At 38.8% G+C, this 20,230-nt stretch overlaps 1 protein-coding gene across 2 annotated transcripts in view; it reads right to left on the bottom strand.

Annotated features, from left to right (window-relative positions):
* srgap1a (SLIT-ROBO Rho GTPase activating protein 1a) overlaps nucleotides 1–20,230 on the bottom strand; it is a 143,538-nt gene that overhangs the window by 67,345 nt on the left and 55,963 nt on the right. For both annotated transcript variants that reach the window (XM_069192058.1, XM_069192060.1), the window contains exons 3-4: nucleotides 15,542–15,704; nucleotides 3,459–3,521 (exon numbers count right to left, since the gene is read on the bottom strand). In XM_069192058.1, coding sequence (XP_069048159.1) covers nucleotides 3,459–3,521; nucleotides 15,542–15,704 — 226 coding nt within the window. The remainder of the gene's footprint in view (nucleotides 1–3,458; nucleotides 3,522–15,541; nucleotides 15,705–20,230) is intronic.

The raw sequence follows: 20,230 nt of genomic DNA, 5'->3' as shown, positions 1-20,230 counted from the left end.
TATATGGCCAATAAAGTGATCTTATCTATAACTCATAACGCCACCCACTGTATTAAGCTAATTTATCCTTTAACAAAACATTAACAAAAGATGAATGACTGTAGTTGAATCAATACAGAAAATGCTGTCCATTTTTTATTTAATTATCACCTTCCATACGATACAAAGAGATGCTGCACAAAAACAACCTGCAGGCAAATTCAACAGTGAATGAAGGAACGAGCCGAGGCGAAGGAGTGAAAATAAAACCACCTCTGTATAACAGCAGTGGTGGTCAGACAATGTCGCACGTCAGTAATTAATTCTAGTTTGTAGAACTGCAGTCTTCCATTTCAGTACAAGCATAGCCTAACAAAGATGCAGTGACTGTACTGACAAGAGTACAGCATGACAACCCTATCATTTATTCAGTTTAGAGAGACTGTAAAAGCCACAAATACAAAGAAAAAGGCCTGCTTTTCCAGGGCAGAGGGAGCTGATCAAATGGAGAGCGAAGGATAGGGGTGGAAACTGTATGGAAGTGCATTTAAAACTGAGAAGAGAAGGCCCTTCTTTACATGAAGAGTTGTAGAGGTATTGAACAAGGTACCCAAGTATATTCTTGAAGCTGAAGCCCTGGCTTCTTTCAACAAACAGCTGGGTGCGATCCTTGCTAGAAGCAGATCCATGATCTACTTACTACCAAACAGGCTGGACAGACTGAATAATCTTCTCTCCTTTGCACCCATTCTTATGTTCTTAAATCCAGGTGTAGTGCAGAATACCATTTTCTTGTCTGTAAATGTCTGTTTTGAAAATGTGACAAATCCTCAGATATCCAGGGTGTTCCATTATAAGAGGATCACAGCGGGCATGAGCTATTGGAAAAAGCAGGCGCACTAAACCAGTGCTGAATCATGCATGATTGTCAATTTATCACAGGTTGACATCTGCTGCAGTGCACAGTTAAGAAACTGTGGTACAGACTATGAATATGGCAAAATAGTACAAAATTAGTACAAAATAGTACAAAAAGTTTAGACATTTTTAAAGCAGGATGACTTTACCAATGATGGCACAACTGTCATCAAGTGCTACGAAGTCAGTAAGTTAACAGCCATAGAATGTGTTGTGCAGGTTTTTAAACAGCATTTTTTTCTATTAACACCTTTTTCATCCTGTAATTACACGCTGAATGGGAAACTTCAGAAGATAAGGAAAAGGGGCATAATGTTTTGTACAGTCGTTTTTTTTCACCAGGAAAAACTATAGGAAATGTATTAAATTGGTAAAAAATGATAACATAAAAATGATTGCATTTGTTAAACAAATACTTACAGCAGAAGAAAATCAGCTATTTTTTGTAATTTGGTATACCTCTTAACATCTTCATCCAATTGAAATAAGGGATGATCAGAACATCAAAAAAGTATAACATTAATTGCAGTGCTGCTTTGTTTTCCCACTACAAAACTGTAATACTGTAAATCTAAGCTACCCAGCAGAGTAAGTCCAGGATTGGTCACAGAAGTCCTAAGAAACAAAAAACTAAAAGTGGAAAATTTTTACTTAAATGCTCTTAGTTCAAGAAAATGATTTACAAAAAAACAAAAAGGTACAAAAATAACCACGCTATAGTTTTCCATCGTTTTTAAGTATAACTGGCCTTAAGAATCCCAGCTGCGTTACCCCGCTGTGTTGACTAAGTTACTGTCTAGTAACCTAGTAACTGTCTCTAGACAAAGAGAGACTGATTGACAGCTACATCATGAGTGCCAGGTTAAACACTCTACGATCCATCCCAGGTTCCCCTTGGTGGACTGGTGAGCCTCTATTTGAACCTGAGGTGAGCCAGGGCCTGTAGACCCGACACAAAGTGGCGGAACGGATGGGAGATGAGGGGAGTATCATGGTTCCTCAATAACAGTGAGGAACCCAATATCAATGTCAACATCCATTTTCTAACCACTTCTTCCAATGGTCACGAGAGACCTGAAGCCTATCCTGGCAAGCAACTGACACCAGGCAGTTTATACCCTGAACTGGAAGCTAGTCCATCATTTTTTTCCTGTTTACAACTGTTTTTTTGTGCAATATATGCTAGGGATTTGTGCAATATATTTATAATGTGCAATACAACTTTTTGTGTACTGTACTTTTGGGTCTGTTTTTGTATATTTTGTACTGTGAGCAACTCTGTGTAATCCATTTTTTACTTTTACTGCACTTCTCACTGACTGTACTGCATTGTTGTATTATCGTATCATTTTCTTACACTGTGCTGTGTTGACTGTGCTAAGCTGCCGTTGCACTGCAATTTCCCCCACTGGATCAATAAAGTATCTCTCATCTCAGGGCACACACCCAGAAGCCAATCAACCTACCAGTATGACTTTGGACTGAGGGAAGAAACCAGTTCCCAGAAGAAACAAACACAAACACAGGGAGAACATACAAACTCCACACACACAGCAACCCCAAATCTGAAATTGAACCCAGGGCCCCAGCACTGTAAAGCAGCAATTGTACCAAAACAATGAAAACACTCAATACTTAAATGAGTCCTTAAATGTCCTTTCCTTTACAATTACAATTCATGGATGACGACAAACAGGTCTTGCGTAAGTACCTCCTCACCCTCATATCAATGCTATTTTAAATATTTACAAAAGGTCTACATTTTGAAATAGGTTACCAAATCACCATTAAATGTTTTATTTTTAAATATAAGACTTGATAACATAAAAGAAAATTTCTGGACAAAGAGGTGGGCATTAATTTCAGTCTACTACCTGTGCATAAATCTGCATTTCATTTAAGCGTTTGTGACGCCTGTATGAGACAAGCGTGAATCTCCCTCAATATTATATGCACCCTGACAGCTGCAATTAAACGAAGAGAATTAACTATTGATTGGTACTTTAACTGACTTGCGACTTCAAGGTCATAGATCTGTTGATGCAAACCTTTCGACACCACAGATTTACAGCTCAGTCTTCTGTGTTTTTTTTAGACGTGAAACAAAATGTACAGATCAGAGTTCTTGGCACCTATAAATTGGGGTGTATGATTATACAGCCTTGAAAGCTTAGATATTTTAACTGCAAAAAGTGTATTTTATCTTAAGACTTTGGGCCCACCAGCATAACATCTGCATTAAAAACAAACAAAATTTAAAGTGTTTTTGTAGCATTCATCCTATATGTATGAACCATTATTTCCTGTCATTAACAGCTGATAACTGATAACATGTCACAAGAGAAGAAAAGAAACACAACGTTTTGGCTGTGGAGCCTACTTTGTTTCTAAATATTGTATTTTCCTAACATACGCAGTGGATTAGATTAGGAACTCATCTCAGGTACTGTATTTAGCAGTACAAAAAAGCTGTCTGATAGCTCAGAAGATTTAATTTTACATGCTATCGCATAGACTTTTCACATTCAGAATTAGAACAAATAAAATCCCCCAAAACTTACTGTATACAGTTCATTCAGGACCTTCATCAAATCCTCCTGGAGCTGAAATGTTATCTCTTTGCTCTGGAAAACAAAAAAAGAAGGCATCAGTACAAAGGAACGCAGTGAGTTTTAGAGACTTGAAGCATTTCATGGTAAAGTAATGTTACTAATTTACAACTCATTCACACCCAACTACAAATGCATTTTTAAGAAATGTTTCCGAGAACTCACAATGTAATTTTTAATGTGTACAGAAATGCAATACCAGCATAAAAACACAACGTTATGTGCAAGCCATGCTTCCGGAGAGTTAACCATTTCTCACTTAAGCATGGGCAGCAACAACAAGAGCATGTCCTTGAATTAATTACATTGTACAACAAAATGTAGCCTGGATGAATTCATTTGCACTTACAGGATCATTATAATCTGAAGTTTGACTTCTTTAAACAGCAGAACAAAGTACATGATAAAACAGTACTTTGTAGGCTACATCTCCAACCTGCTCTCAGTATTTTATTTTTTTTTTAGAAAATTAAGGGTCTTCCATCAACTACAGCCTTTCAACGATACTTTTTGTGGTGCTTTGTAACTATCATTATGATAAGAGGTCTTTTTCAACCTTTACCAAATTAAATGGATTACCAGAGTTATTGTCTAGTCTCAAACAGCACTCAAAGGCTCCTGCTAAAGTGATTATTTGAACACTAATCCAATTTTGAATTATATGCAGTTAAAAAACCTAGAAACTCAATCTTAGTCTCCAATCTAAAATGGAATTAGATGGAAACTTACTTACATCAGATTATCCCTTTTAACACGTCGAATCACGTTTCTCTTAAAACAGTACTCTTTAGGTTTCCGTTTTTACGGCAATTCATAGAAATGCTAGAAAATTCGAAACGTGCAAGGGCCTAGTTAGGCCAGTTTTGAAGGACAAAACTGAGCAGTTTATCTCAAAAAGCTGGGAATGTCTCAAAAGTAATGTAACTTTGATGCTAAATTCAACTCAAAATAGTTACATCCTTCATAACGGTTATGCAAATGAAAAGTCTAGACATTCTGCTCTTCCTATCATCATGATAAGAGGGTATATGCATAATTATCCAAAAGCACTGTCACAACACTTCAGGTTAGGTTTCACAGACCCTGATGATTACCACTGATCCTGGACTACCTGATTAATTTAGTTAATTTAGGTGAACAAGTCAGAGCTATTACATTTATACATAATAGCTAATCCAGCTCAAGATAAAAACCGGTTTGCATCTATCCACTTTGTTTCCATTTTAAAAACCCATATTAAAATCATTTCAACTTGATTAATTTATCTTAGATACATGCATATGTATAGTATACTTGCCAGACATACCCAGTGGTCCAAAAACAAAATGTAAATACAAATATGAAATTATAAACCAGAAGGTGGACAATAGGGACAAAAACAAAAAACGTCATTTGAAAAACAAAAGAATTCAAACTCTTAGAGGACAAGACTACACTATGCCACTGTGCCAGGACTATAGTTAGTTGTAGTTAGTTTCACACCGGGAGCTTGACACGCAAAACTATGTTTCAGAGAACCTTATCATCCATTTTCACCTTTTCTGGTTAAACGAAAAATGATGTTTTCCAGGAGACAGAGCAAATAAATTCACCACCCTTAAGAGACGAGCTGCCAGTGACATTTCGTGGCATGGTGTCCTGCTTTTCAGCTTGCTGTAGGCATTACAAACACTAACAAAGGCTCTTGGTTTAAACAACATGTAAATTCAGAAATGCGAAAACTTGCATCAAAAAAGAGCAAACTTGCACTGGTCCGCAAGAGCATCGCCTCATTCCAGCATACTGCCCATTGTCAATTCAGAGAATTCTGGCCCCAAATACTCGATAGGCCAATATGTTAAAACAGAAAATGAGTACAGCAGACAGCAATAAGATCTTTTTACTCATGTCTGGGAAGAATTGTGGGACCTGAAAGTAGAAATAGGTATTCCGAAATGGGGGGTGAAAATGATCGAAACAAGACTGGACATAGCATTATAAGATTCACTTCTAATTGCTACCTAACTGCCACAAAATGTAAATAATTAGAAAAAGTCATAGAAATATTCTCCGCTGCTTTAGGGGCAACATTTTACCACTACATCGTTCGCTTTTCCTGTAAATAGTACTACTGATCTAACCTCAAAGTCGAGCTTAGTTAATTTGACTACTTACTGTACTTACTGTCATTTTAAATGGGATTATGCTGTATATACCCCTGCTTTTTATCCACATTGGGGGAAAAATTAGGAAAGCTTCAGTTTATTTTTGAAACAGTGGAGAAAATGTGAAGTTGATGAAGCTGCAGGTTCCAGTGGCCTAGTTCTGGCGGTCTGATATTAATGGTGCTCTTTCGGCAACTGTGCTGTTGCCTCTTGAACTCCATTCTGAATTCCTTATTACGAGAGGAAAAAAGTGCAGTTGCTGACGATATGCCCTATTTACCTTTCACTAGTGCCTGTTCTACCAGCTTTAACGCTGTTCTGTTATTTTTATGAGCAATCACTATGTGCCAAACTGCAAGGTCAGAGAATTGTAATCTTACAAATGGCTCTGTTATGTGGAACTCCAGCACGGACACAAGTGCTTTCTGTTTATTTTGGGATATGTGTACTGTATAACAGCAGTTGTCTGCTCTTGCTTTGTTTTAGGCAGAGACAAAAAAGGCTGAACCACATAGATGTTAATTGAAACAAAATTCTAAATTGTGAATGGGATTAACAATATTGTCTTGGCGCTGCTTTCCTTTGGATCCATCCTTAAGAAACATTAGTCATTCTTACATAATGACATCCCTCAGAACAAACCTTTGTTTTCTTTTAAAGTACAGTATATGAACTGTTGAAATGTCTAATACTTAATATCTGACGAACTGGGATCTGGCTAATACTATCCAATAAGACAGCTTCCCCAATTTTTTAGAATAATCTCATTTCTTAGTTGTGTATCCAATCTACATCACTTTCAAATTATTCTACTGTATTGTTCTTTATTTCTGAATGTCTGCTTTTACATTATTTTAAAATGACAGGTTATGACAAAAACAGAAGGAGACTTAAACGATTTTTAAAAGATTAAATCTGCCTTTTTGATGTTACTGAATGTCTACACACCTAACGCCGGTTAAGACCTGATAAGCAGCAAATTAAAATCAAATAGGAAACTTCAATTCCAGCAAATGTTATTCACAAATGACACAATCATTCCTCCTGAAAGTAATTTATAACTGTAAAGAATTAGTCAAGGTCCATGCATAAGTTATCACTCATTCAGTTTTGAGCTGAATGTGAAATTATTTTTAGTTATCCCCCATGTTTCATAACCATTCAATAGTAGTGTTTGAGGGGAATAGTCATTGGGCATGTGGATAGATATAAATACCGTCATCTCTAAGAGATCCCAGCCTATATCCATCCATCCACTTTCTAAACCTTTTATCCAACACAGGTTCATGGGTGAGCCGAAGCCTATCCTGGCAAGTAACAGGCACAAGACAGGATACACCCTGGACAGTGAGCCAGTTCAACTCAGGGCACACAGACACAAACACACACTCACACCAGGGTTAATTTTCCCAGAAGCCACTTAACCTACCAGTGTGTCTTTGGACCGTGGGAGAAAACCGGAGCACCCAGAGGAAACCCACACAAAGACGGGGGAAGTGGGAGAACATGCAAACTCCACACAGATGGTACCCCAGAAACTGAACCCAGGACCACAGTGCTGCGGGGCAGGTTTCCACTCTGCCACCATGGTGCCCCAACCTATATCCAACATGTTCCAAATGCTGCTACAGCGATTAGCCCTGCTGCTTTATACAATAGTTCTTGGGACCTGGGATTAATTTTAGCCACAGGCATCTGTCTATGAGGAGCCTGCATGATTTCTCAAATGTCCACTTGGATTTTTGCCTGGAGCTCCTCCCACCACCCAAAAAATGTGTGGTGTCTGAAATGTCCCCCTTCTGGAGGAAGCAAGAGTGATCAACATTGGTTATGTGGCAAAGCATAACGAAACAAGTACTGTATAATGACCCAATTAGCCGTTTCTAATTCATAGTTGCTCTTATGTTCTGAAAGCATTTTACAGATTATATAATGTTCTGTGGAAATATTTTTACCACTTTGCTGCTACAGTACATTATTTTAATGCATTAGTTGTTTTCGTACTAGAAAACTAGAAAAATGCAGTTCTGATTTATCGACGATTCCGTTTTTCTGCACAGTACTGTTTATTCCCAATGAACATTACTGCACAGAGTTAGAAAAACATCCTTAAATTTTGACTAAAAGGTCACATAGCACTTTCTGAGAGATTATGGGCATTAACTACAAAATTCTGGCTAAATTCAAGTGAGGGTGTGTACAATTGAGCTTACCATACAAATACCAGATCTGTAAGAATAAAAAGCACTAAATACATTACTACTGACAATGCTGTAGTTAAATTGCCCTAGGTTATCTTCTGGAGCCTGAATGAGTTGAAATTTAATCCATCTAATTTTTGTTAGAGCATGTCAGTGAAGTCACTGCTATTAGGGAAGGCATCCCTGCCCATATTTTTATCAACACCACAGAATACCAAACAGTAATTACTAAATAAATCAAATAGAATGCACATTCTTGCTGAATGAACACCTTTTTTACAGAATATTCTCAATTTCTCATAGCTACAAAAAAATCTGAAAACTGTAGTCTATCTGTGCTTATCATCTCTCTGTGTCAAACTCAAGGCGTTCTTCAGCATTAACCCTATCCCAATCCAACAGACTTAATAATAACCTGAGCAACTTTGGGCTTTTGTACTCATTCCTAACTTCCACACAGAACACGTAGCCTAAAGACTGATTAAGCTTCTCAGACTGACATGCAGACCAGTGCAGGCAGGGTGACTAAGAAGAGGCCTTTGTTTTCTTCATAAATATTTAGAGCGTACTCCTTATGGTCTGCACATCTAATTTAAAAGAGACTGAAGCCAGTGCATCACTGATACTTTTACAGTAACTACATCATTTCCAGACTGAGACCACTTTCTAGAGACTTGTTTTCTAGAAATATTATGTTGGCAGAGCCAAACACAGAGAATACAACTGAAAAATGAGAAATTAAAAAACAAAATGTTGAGGACAGAAGCCATTTCAAAATTTGAATTAACAGCTTTTATGTTCTTATAAACTTATACTGCAAGTGAGTTTTCTGAAGTAGAAAAACTGACTAATCAAAGATTCCTTTAATCTCATAAATGCCCGAAAGGACACTTATCTAAACAAGAATCACAGCAATTTTCTGTCTTCCACAGCACTCTCACAATAATTCTCTAAGAGCACCTGGACATCACATTGACAGCTTATTCCTAAACTTAATAGACCCGGCTGTTCTATCCTCAATATTACTGTACATTATGATGAACCAGCGATTCCAAAGTTGCGAACATGTAGAAATGTACCTATAATATAAAATTTAACAAATCAAATCATTTGTAATAGTCATTTTCATTACAAGTGAGAAACAGTATCACAAGAAATCAATCATTTATGTACTTCAGATAACAAAAAGACAGCATTAAATACAAGGGTATAGCTCACTAGGAATGTTGACTAGCAATATGTTTATCCTATATCCCGGAATGTCTTTTAAGTAATCCAATTTCAGCATTTTTTCCAAGAACACCACAAATGTCAACTGCTGCAAGCTGAAAGAAGTGGCTACCAAATTTCAATAAAGTCATTACATTAAAAGTGATCTACTATAACAACTATATATGTCACGATAATTAAATGGGTGGTTTATAGAACATTCAATTTAATACTGCCCCTATTTGTTTAATTAGGCCTACATTTGCAAATCATTGCTTCCCATTAAGGTGTCAAAAAGATACATGTAGTCTGCCCACTTTTACAATTATCGATAATTAAAAAAGGCTTTAAAAGACCATCTATTTCAGTGAAAACATAATTAAAAGAAGATGTGCCTTAGCAGATTCAATCCATGCACTGACCTTTTAAGCAGAGGTCCGAATCAGCACTGAATGAGGCCAAGCAATGGTTTTGAATACTCCAAATTAATTTGTAGAAATCTGTCTTATATTAAACACAAAAGTGTAAAAAAACGGTCAGAACATTATACGTTATTATAACTCAAGCCAAAGTGTGTGCCAAGGTCCAAACTCAGGGGAGCGCTAAGAGTTTCTGTACTACACTGCTGCTGTGCTGGGTCTACTGGCTGCATCGATAGCAGGACAAAGGGCTGCAGATATGAGCTCTTCAGGCTGTATCTGCTAATGCATGAAGCTTGATTGCTTAGATCAGAGATCTTTAGCAGGAAGGAAATCCTCAATTAAAAAAAAACAAGTAAGGGGCTTACATCGATGATGAATAAATACGGATTGAAAGACAAAAGCCACTCCCATTCATCTGTTATCATCAAGATGTTGGCCCTGGTGAATTCAGCAAACTGCAGTCTATCCCAGATCCATAGGGTACGAGCTGTGACTTACAGCACGTGAAGTTCTCTCCCTAGATTAGATGTTAGTCCATTTCACAGAAGATGTTTGCTTGAACAACAGTATAAACCCAATAGTATACAGTACACACTATAGACATGCGGTAGTATATACAGTATAGACTCTGCATAGGCATATTACACTATATATTCTACACTTTATATACTGTAGTACACTACAGTATATACAGTATATACACATTGACCCTATGTATATAGGTATCATTCACTATTATACACTAATACCTTTGCAGATTATTGACTTTCTTGAGCATCTGTTCAAATTTGCATTTGAACATTTGCACTGCATCAGCTTTAGGCTCAACAACCGTCTGCGCCTGTCTGTGCTACTACATCAGCCATCCATCCATTTTCAACCACTTTATCCAATACAGATTCCCGGGGGAAGTGAGCACAGGGCGCAAGGTGTAGGATAACACACCCTGAATGGGCTGCCCGTCCATCACAGGCCACAAACATGCAGACACTCACACCAGGCCCAATTTTCCTAGCAGCCAATTAACCTACCACTATGTTTTTGGACTGTGGGAGGAAACCTGAGCATCCAGAGGAAATCCCAGGGAAGGACATAGAAACTCCATACAGATAGCACTCCAGGCCTGGAATTGTACCCAGGGCCCCAGCACTGCAAGGCAGCAATGCTAAACACAGCACCACCATGATGCCCACAAATAAAGAAATTTGAAGTCTTTTTCCATACTGCACAGTAGTTTTGTAAGTAAAACCCCTTCGCCACTTGTGTAAATTGCAGGGGGGTCTATAACCACAAGAGGTTAAAATACCCTGTAAAGTTGATGTGTATTATTAATACATCACTAGTATACTTAGAACTGGGGCAACTTTTCTAGCAGACACTTCTAGTTCAGAGTGAATATAGCAAACATACTGCATATTTATTTTCCTCAGACATCAAAACAGGAGTGATTCCGTCATCTTGGAAGCTGAAAGCACCCTTCAGCCCAGGGGAGTTCCCAGTTGCCCTATTTTTCAATGCCCGGCGTTTAAAGTCCTCCAAGATCAAAGACTAAACTAAACACTAATTACAAGGCACATTTGCTTTAGTATACCTATGGCAGATCACCACCCAATGACGATCAAAACAACTGTGAACCACCACGGGCCTGGAAGGAGACCAGAACACCAGTGTGGAGACATGCCCTACTGAGAGCCCTATAGGACACCAGAGACACAGGTTACTATAGTCCCGCCTGGGCCACCAAAATATTGAGGGTTAGCTGCTCCTCCTGTCCTTACTGCAGCAGAACTCCAACTTTGCACTATAACTTTGTCCCTCTCTTTTATTGAGCTACAAAATAATATTTCTCATCCCAAAACGAAAACAAATGTTAAGCAGGAAACTATAAAGAACCATTGCGACACACAAAAGCACTTCATGGATTTACTCATATTCCAAACATGCTTAAATGTAAAAAGAAGAGAAGCAGCCCAGCCATGGAGCTGAACTCTATGGCTGAACTAGGTGCATTTGTGCTTCTGTCCTTTTCAGTGTGGCTGCTGAATTGACATTTAAACCTAAGCTTATGTTTAAATTGACACGCCACCTGTTGATGAATTGGAGAGGTGGTCCCACAGATGTTCTTTTAGACTCAGGGATGAAGCTGGTTAAAGCAAGACCTCATCATTGTTTTCTTAGAGCGGTAACCCTGCGTGGTCTTTCCTGTTAGAAAAGTAACTGCTCTAAATTGGTTAAGATCTAGCTGTTGGCAGATGGACCCATTAGGTTGCCCTCAATCTGCGCCAATTTTTGAAATTTTTCCCATTAAAGGGGTTTCTACGTCATCAGACATCTCCTGCGTTACCAGCTGACTTAAGCAACAGTCAGCTTAATGCTCACCACAACATCTCTACTCTCATGGTCATCTATCTGAGCAGGGAAGGGTGAATTCAGCTCTCTACCATTGTCCTTGTCATTTAGACCTTCTTGAAGGACCTTGTAACAAGCTGCCCCTGGACAGCCTCTGAGCATGCAGATCATTTTCAGGCAGGCAGTTACAGTCATTCTGCTGGTCCACGGTTGATGGAATTTCTTCAACTGTCCTGAGGTACTGAAACTACTAAAGTGTGAAAGCACTTTAGCAGATGGATAAGTCAAATGTAATGATATTCAATCGTTCTAAAAGCAGCCAAGCGATCTTCATTACGCAAGGTTGTATCTTCTGCTGTTCGGTTTTTAATTACATTCTTACCTCTCCGCGTGGCTTTTTACATAATTAACTCAACTTTGGCTGAATGAACTCAATTCAAATACCAACTAGAGATCACCAGCGAGCTTGTGAAGTCACTCAACTTGAGATCAGTATTTTCAAACCTCAAGGGACAAAACTGTTCAAACTGTGTGCTCATTACTTAAAACATAAATAACATTGAATACTTGGCCAACGAGCTATTCCTTTTCATTGTGTATCAATATACATTTACCTGCCAGTGCATGAGAAATTAAAGTCAATGATGAATGCTGTTTTGAAGCTGCCCATCAGCACAAGGGCAGCACAATTCGTGATACTACCTTGTTGCTGCAGGGCCCTGTGTTTAATTTTGGACTGTAGCTGCTTCCTCTGTAGAATTTGCTTGTCCTCTCTGTATGCGTCCTCTTTTCCCCTAGGTTCTCTGGCTTCCTCTTGACTTTCAAAGACATGCTGACTCTTAATGGGCTGCTATACATTATCTACAGTATGCATCTATTTCATGAGTAAGGGGGTAGACTTCTCACTGTCAGAAAGGGTTCTAATGCCATTCTACCCTGTTATCAGATTCAAGTATTGGGTTCTACAATATGATATAATACTTTCACTTGGTTTGAAGCTAAAGGAAAGGTTTGAATGACAATATAGCACAAAATGAGAACATGGCTGAGGTAGGAAGACGAAGGCTTAAAGGAATGAAAAAGAAATACATTTCTGGATTACTCAGTTCACTTTACCACAGCAATGCTGTTACATCCTGGCCATCTCCCCCTTAACGACTTCAGGGTCTTGAGACCCCTGGGGTTTGCAGTCAGATACATTATGTATTGACACTAGACAAACTACCAAATCATCAGAGTCTCAAAATAGTTGGGATTTAATAAAGAGTTCTGCTCTTTGTTTTCAAGGATTCTGAAACACCGAAAAATCCCAAACTAATTTTATTTCTTTCCTCATGGGGGAACCCGGCAGGCAACAGCCCCAGTATGTGCCTATCGACTGGATTAATAACGTTTCCCTGTCTGCGGATGCTCTGTAGCTTGGAACCTTATCAACTCTCCCCCTTCCCCTCTCCCTGTGCTTTTCTGCTGGAGTTCAGATGAGCACAGTATCTCTTATTTCATGCAAGTCCTGGGTCACAGCGAGTGTGTGGGCGAGTCCACTACAGTCAGCTGCGCCTGCTGTCAACTTTGAGGGGTTACAGCACAGAAAGAACTAAAAGGAACACCCCCCACCTCTTGTTTGCTAACCTCATTTTCTTTGGTAACTGCAACATTCTGTGAAAGAGTACAAGAGAGTGGTTAAGACTCAGTGCCCCTAATTGACTTCCTGCAATTTGCAGGATTATTAGCCTGTGCTCTTTCATGCTGATATCCACTGGGATTTTGACACAACTTTTCCCCCTCAGTATAACAGCCCACAATTTTTAAAAGTAAAAGCAAATCCTATCCTAATCAAAGAAATGAATAGTAATTGCAACATGTGGTAGAAGAAAGCAGAAGGTCTCCCTCCCCATCTATTAATACTGCCTGGTTGAGACCACTGAATCAAATGTTATCATCAGAGGAGAATTAATGTGTACCTCAATTTCCTCTTCCTCCAGCCCCTGAGGAGTCAATTGTCCCTTTCTGTTCCGGATGAAAACCGGAGACGTAGCAAACTGTTCTTATGCTCGCCACACACACACACAAAGAAAAAAACGCTTGCATTGGATTCTGTGGCCATTCTGTGGCCTTGAAACAACTTGACCGCAGAGCCCAGTTTCACTGCATTTAGAAGGACTAGAAGAGACCCAAAACCTTTCAAAGATCTACTACGTCTTTTAATTTAGTGATGTGGCTGCCACATGCACACTCACTAAAGAGCAAGTGCATAATCTATTTTGGGTTGTCTCTGGAATCCTGTAATTGACAGCCGACCAAGCCTCTGCAATGTAACCCCAGCCTAGACAGAGAGTTTTAGAGCAGCTCCTCACATTAAATTAGTACTGTAATCAGGATGTCTTTCCGGCACGCTTCAGTAACCATTTTAATATACAAGACACAGAGGTCTGTGCAAATCACAGCTACCATGAACTTAAAACTGCTGTTGGAAAAAAAGAATGCTTGAATATTTATTTATGGCAGTATAAAGGCACCTCTGAATATTCCCGGCATTCAAATCAAAACATTTCTGAAAAGATTATTTTGTTATTTGTGTTTTGCCTTTTGCCGGTGGCCTGTAAAAAGGGATTCTTAAAATGTTTTTATTTGCCCCGCAGTCAAGATTTGTCAGTTCCAGAAATTATGATTAAAGATAAGGCAGTGCACGTTTCAATCTTTTAAATTTTCGGCATCTGTCATGGTCTACCTGCAGACAGCAAAACAGAAATTAGAAACAAACCAACCTACAGTAGGATACTGCTGCTTGACTGAATAAAATCAATCTAGACACCAAGGGCCTGCAACAGCATTTTTCTGGAATTTCTTTACCATCCCATAACCTATGTTATGCTCTATTTGACTAAGAAACATTCACACCAAATTTATACATGGATATTACTTCTTATAATCCATATGTCGTCGATTTAAAACCAACACTAATGTTACTCTTGGAACTCCAAGTAAAATTTGGAAGTGAAATTCTGGAGCGAGTGACACTTAATGGACAGCAAAGGAGGAGACGAGGAACGGGCAGAGACACTGCCTCACCAAGAAGTACAGTAGTTATGTGGGGACCAATATTTCCTTTTCGCACTGCCTGTCATTTCACACATCTCTGGAAACTCTTTTCGACAAAAGAACTGGGAAGGTGCCTTGTCCTTGCAGAACAACAACTAAAAAAAAAGCTGAACGATGTGATCGGGACTGGTGGCAAGTCCATCCTTGGACTCAATAACCTGTCTAAGTGGGAGACATATTATTAATTTTGCACATAACGTCCTAGATGACCCTTCTCATCCACTCTTTTTAAAATATACTGTATGCTCCTAAACTCTGGAAGGAGGTATCAGATCCCTGTATAAAGACTAAGAGAGCACAAACTTCCTTCATTCCTAAAAACATTCCATTGTTGAACAATGAAAATGAAAGTGTTGGTACGGCAGGTAGTGATCTTATTATTGTTGTTGTTTTTAGACTCTTTACAAGCTAGCTGCCTGTTTTTATTCATATGGTACTGGAAGAGTTCTTATCGACTGATGGTGTCGAATGTTGTTTTGTATTATGGTACTGTTGTCGTGTATTATTGTCATAGATGTTATATGAGCTCCTGATGTGCACAAGAAATCACCTTAGGAGCAATAAAGGTCACTTCAGGTTAATAAGGTCAGTTCAGAAAGGGCTCTTCTTACCTTTTTGAAAAGCCGAGTGGAGTCCTCGCTGATCTGCATGAAACGCATGATCACGTTGTTTAGGTAGATGTCACTTAGGGTGGCATGATCCTTGCTTTCCCTTCTCACCTGGTTCAGCAGCAAATACCAGCAGTTGACAGGGGACAGGAGATTCTGGTCTTTCCTTAAACACGGGGAAAGAGAGAAAACAGTTTTTGTTTTTAAAAAACAGAGCACTGACAGGCCTTCAACAGCTATTCTCTTGTGACAGGTAAATGTCTTGTAAGCGGTGAATTTCTGCCAATTGAACAGCAAAATACAAACCTATGGGTGCACATAGAAGCTACAGTGGATGTAAAAGCAAGGACAGGTGGCACTTTCTTCTTTACTCAAAGAGTTGTGGGAGTAGAGAACAAGCTACCCCGCCCTTTTTGTTGTGGAAGCTGATACCCTGACGTCTTTCAAGAAACAGCTGGATGTGATTCTTAAATTAATTAATAATAACCACAGGGCTGATTGACTTCCACTCATAATGACTTTTCTTATGTGCTCACTATATAAGAAATTGAGAGCAGGTGGTTTTCCTACCAGAGGAAAATGCATCATTCTCCTCTCCAGAAGGGCGAAGCTGGGTGTCAAGAGTTCCAGTTAGGTACTGGTCGATGTTGTCTTTTCTACACTTAAACTTTGTTACAATCTGTGACAACTACCCCATTCACCTTCATTAAGAATGAGAGCAACTTTGTCTACAGTCAAAAAGAAAGGTCAAAATGCAAAATAACATTAAAGGAAACCATGAAGTACAAAAGAAAGTGAGAGAAGCCACTGTGTATAATCCAGAGGAAAGGGAGATTGAGTTCAGAGAACAGTGTACACAAGGGTGCTAACAGACTACCTATTAGATCTCTATGCCCGGACTTGCAAACAGCTTTTAAAGGCGGATAAATCAGACGCATATCTTATATGAGACAGGATAGCAACTCAATAAATTATACAGACCACCTCCAGCTGCTAAAAAATTAATAACAATAATTACATACTGTAGACGCAAGGATCGCTAATTATATTTTTGGTGACAGATATGTTCGGCACAATTCTGCAAGCTGACTTTTCTTTCTTGTCCAAACAAGTTGCGTCACAATCCAGTTCAAGTTTCTGTTGCTCAGGCACACGTCTGAGGTTATGGTACACCATTTTCACATTGCTGCTCTGCATTTTTAAAAATGTTTTATGAGTGAGCACTGAGTCTGTACACATGCAATAGCCTCAACTACAGAACTGAATATCCTCTTGGTGAACGATTTATCAGGAGGTAAAGAATACAGGTGGGCTGAACATAACACGTAATTATGCACATTGCCTGTACCTGTAATAGTTTAGTATGAACTAGCATAATAGTTGAACTTAGGGGATATTTGTTTCTGTTGTGCTCTCTAAAACATCCTCCCTAGGGTATTGGCTTCAGCAATACGGTGGGATGGCTTGTTCCACACTTCCACAACCCTGTGGATATCTTTATTTATTTAGCTCTCTGTACTTAGTTTTTTTCTTCCAAATACGGTAGCTTTAGTAAGGTTGCAGGAGTGTAGAAAAGGCTACTGTCATGTTTCTGAAGTCAATACCTTGGATTCTCTCAAGAAACAACTGGATGAGATGCTTGGATAAATTCATTACTATCAAGATGGGTCGAATGGCCTTATCTCATTTGTAACCTTTCTTATGTTCTAATCTTCCACATTTCTTTCATTTTAATTCCATTTGAGAATGGAATCCTAGAATGATCCTCCCTCCTAGGATACTCTATTGTTGTATAAAGTCGGGCAAAAGGAAATTGCAGTGTTATTTTATTTGAATAGCAGGTTTTTTATTGATTTACTAGGAAACATGGAGTAATGGCTTACAAAATAACAGGTTTACAATGAAAGGACACTGCACAAAGCATGCATAATTCAAAGCAAATATAATGCTTCTGAATGAAGGATAGAAATCAATCTTGTATTCGTATTATCTTGGTTCAGGCACTAGAAGAAGTAGCAAAACATAAAAGGAATAAGATTTTGGTTCTGTTCTGAAAAAGCAGAATAAAACAGGCTTTAGTACAAAACAGTTTCCCCACTTACAACCATTTTGTATCAAATGAATTCATCAATGAGTATGATAAAAAAAACATTCTTTACTGTGTTAAAAATGGGATAGATATGTAAAAATATAAAAATGTGAAAATTAATTTGAAATCAAGCGGGTAAATGAAAATCTTGCAAACTCTTGAGGATGATAAAAAGGACAATCCTTGATATACTGAGCCATTTTCGAGAAACAAACCTGACTACTAATCCAATTTAAATAAAAGTTATACAGTTGTAAGAAAAAGTTTGTGAACCCTTTGGAATTACCTGGATTTCTGCATTAATTACTCATTAATGATGGGGGCTGATCTTCACCATAAAACCATAAAAGAGGGAAAATATAAAATACAAAGCATTATTTCAGTATCAGCAGCTTAAAACGGGAACAGACAGCTGCCACTCATTAAAATTATTATTTTTTTATCAGCTCTGCTGTTCATGCTGTTCTATTACTGGCACTGCAAAAATGAATGAATGGATATATCAAATCTTTCCACTGTAAGAAAACTGCCTTTGTTTCCTTTTTTGTTCAGGTCCCTGCCATTCAATACGCAAATCTCATTATACACACAGACCTCCACATCAGAGATCAAGCGAATTTCTTCTTCAATCATGACTGAAGTGCAGATAACACTCTGTTTAAACTTGCACTGCAGAGTCTCCCTGGGGTTTTCACAAATGTGCTCTGATTACTCTAAACTGCTTCAGCAGACAGGGGCCCTGGCCAGGCTTGTGAACAGCCAGCCCTAATTTACCGGATCAGTCACCCAGTGGCTAAGAATTTTAAAAAAAATCAGAATAATCAGGACATTTATTAGCAAGTCTGACGATGTGTGCAGTGAAGTTAAAGTCATTCTGCATTTGCATATGACTGGCGGTTCTACGTTAGATACCAACAATTAACCCACAGGCACAACAGAGGTGCTACAATGCTGCTCACCACTAAAACAATCCAATGTAAGGAATCTGTCATTCAAATAACATCTGCATTGTGCCTCAACCCACTAATGAGGTTACCTGCTGCCCCAGTTGCGCAGGCACCACAAGGCAATGACGCAAGGTGTTCTAAAAATGTGACTTCTAGAAGTTTAAAGCCCTACTTAGCAGTAAAAACTAGCAAATGCCATTATTCCTTGCAAGAGCATTAATTAGGTCTGACAGACCCCTGAGAATGGATGATGACAGGAAGAGATAGATCCCTTGAAAATGGAATGGGTTTGTGTTTTTTCTCTATTTAAATAAATGGGGTTTTCTTGAATTCCTCTAAGGTTAGCGTTCTCAGTGCCCTAGTCTTGAAGTTCATTTAAAAAAGAAGGTCATAAGCCTTTGCCAGCACTCTTTCTCTGATCAAGAGCCCATCCGAATCCCCCTAGCCTTGCCTGGGCAACTGGGAGTCTGACAATACATGGCCTCCTGGTTGGCATTTATGATTCCATGCAGCTTGCTTTCACTGCAGTGATTGGCAAATTTATTTCTTAAAGCTAATATGCACTCAGGATGATTCCTGGCCACTTTGAAAACCTTACACCTTCACAGTGCTTCTGGGAACTCTCAACTTGTTCAGTCAGGAGAAAGCATTTGTTCAAGAGTGCAGGTTGAGCCGTTTAGCCCACAAACTGCCATAGTTGTGTCATTAACCAGCTATGGCGGGAAATGTACACAGTGCAACACACGATTGACCAGAGCTTGGTAGCCTTGAGTGGGCCTGGATGTCACCGGCTTACTGATACATCCACGTGTTTGCCAAATTATCGGTGAGAAACAAATCTGTCCAGCCTTTGTGGTGTGAAGAACAGAGTTGTGAAATTCACTGTGTAAAAAGTGGTTGATATCTTTGTATTTTGTGACTGAGAGGATATCTGCACAATCTCTATTCCTCACCCAGACAATTGACCACTGACAGTTTTTAAGCCCATTGCAATTTCTGAAACACTGCTGTTTTGGGCATCCTGGTCAGATTTCCCATTGGCCTTTACCAATCGTGGCCTCCTTTGAAATGGCTTTATCACTCTGTTCTCCTCCCGACCGATAGCTGATATGTGGGGAGTATACTGGAACACTATGGCTCCAATTGCATTATCCAAGTGGATGCCGCACATTGGTGGTGGTAGTGGGATTCCCCATTACCTGTAAAGCACATTGAGTGGAGTGTCCAGAAAAGCAGTAAGGAATTATTATTATTGTTTAATACTGGGAGTCAGCAACAGGACACTTGTCTTGGAGTACACAGTAGGGATTTGCGAATGCAAATCAAATTCCAGTACAAATGACTCCTGTATAAAAAAACACAGCACCAGCCGCCACCATCCCATTTCTCTCTGGATAATTAATTCAGGCACAAAGACAAAGACAAAGAATAAGAAAAGAGTCTCAGCTTAAATTGAACTTACTTCAGTTCTAAATCTTAATTTTACATCATATTGTTTACTTCAAGACACTATGACAAGACTTTGTATGCTTGGTTTCTACACTCAGTAATGCTGTAGGTATACTTATGTCAGCACGTCTAAATGTGCTCAGTGTCTTCTCTGGAAACAAATCTGACATCACACAAGTGATAAATACAATCTGCGTAATGGATTGC

Source organism: Lepisosteus oculatus, chromosome 7, assembly GCF_040954835.1.
Source record: "Lepisosteus oculatus isolate fLepOcu1 chromosome 7, fLepOcu1.hap2, whole genome shotgun sequence".
In the NCBI taxonomy this organism is placed as follows: domain Eukaryota; kingdom Metazoa; phylum Chordata; class Actinopteri; order Semionotiformes; family Lepisosteidae; genus Lepisosteus; species Lepisosteus oculatus.
This window is presented reverse-complemented; position numbering and strand designations above follow the sequence as displayed.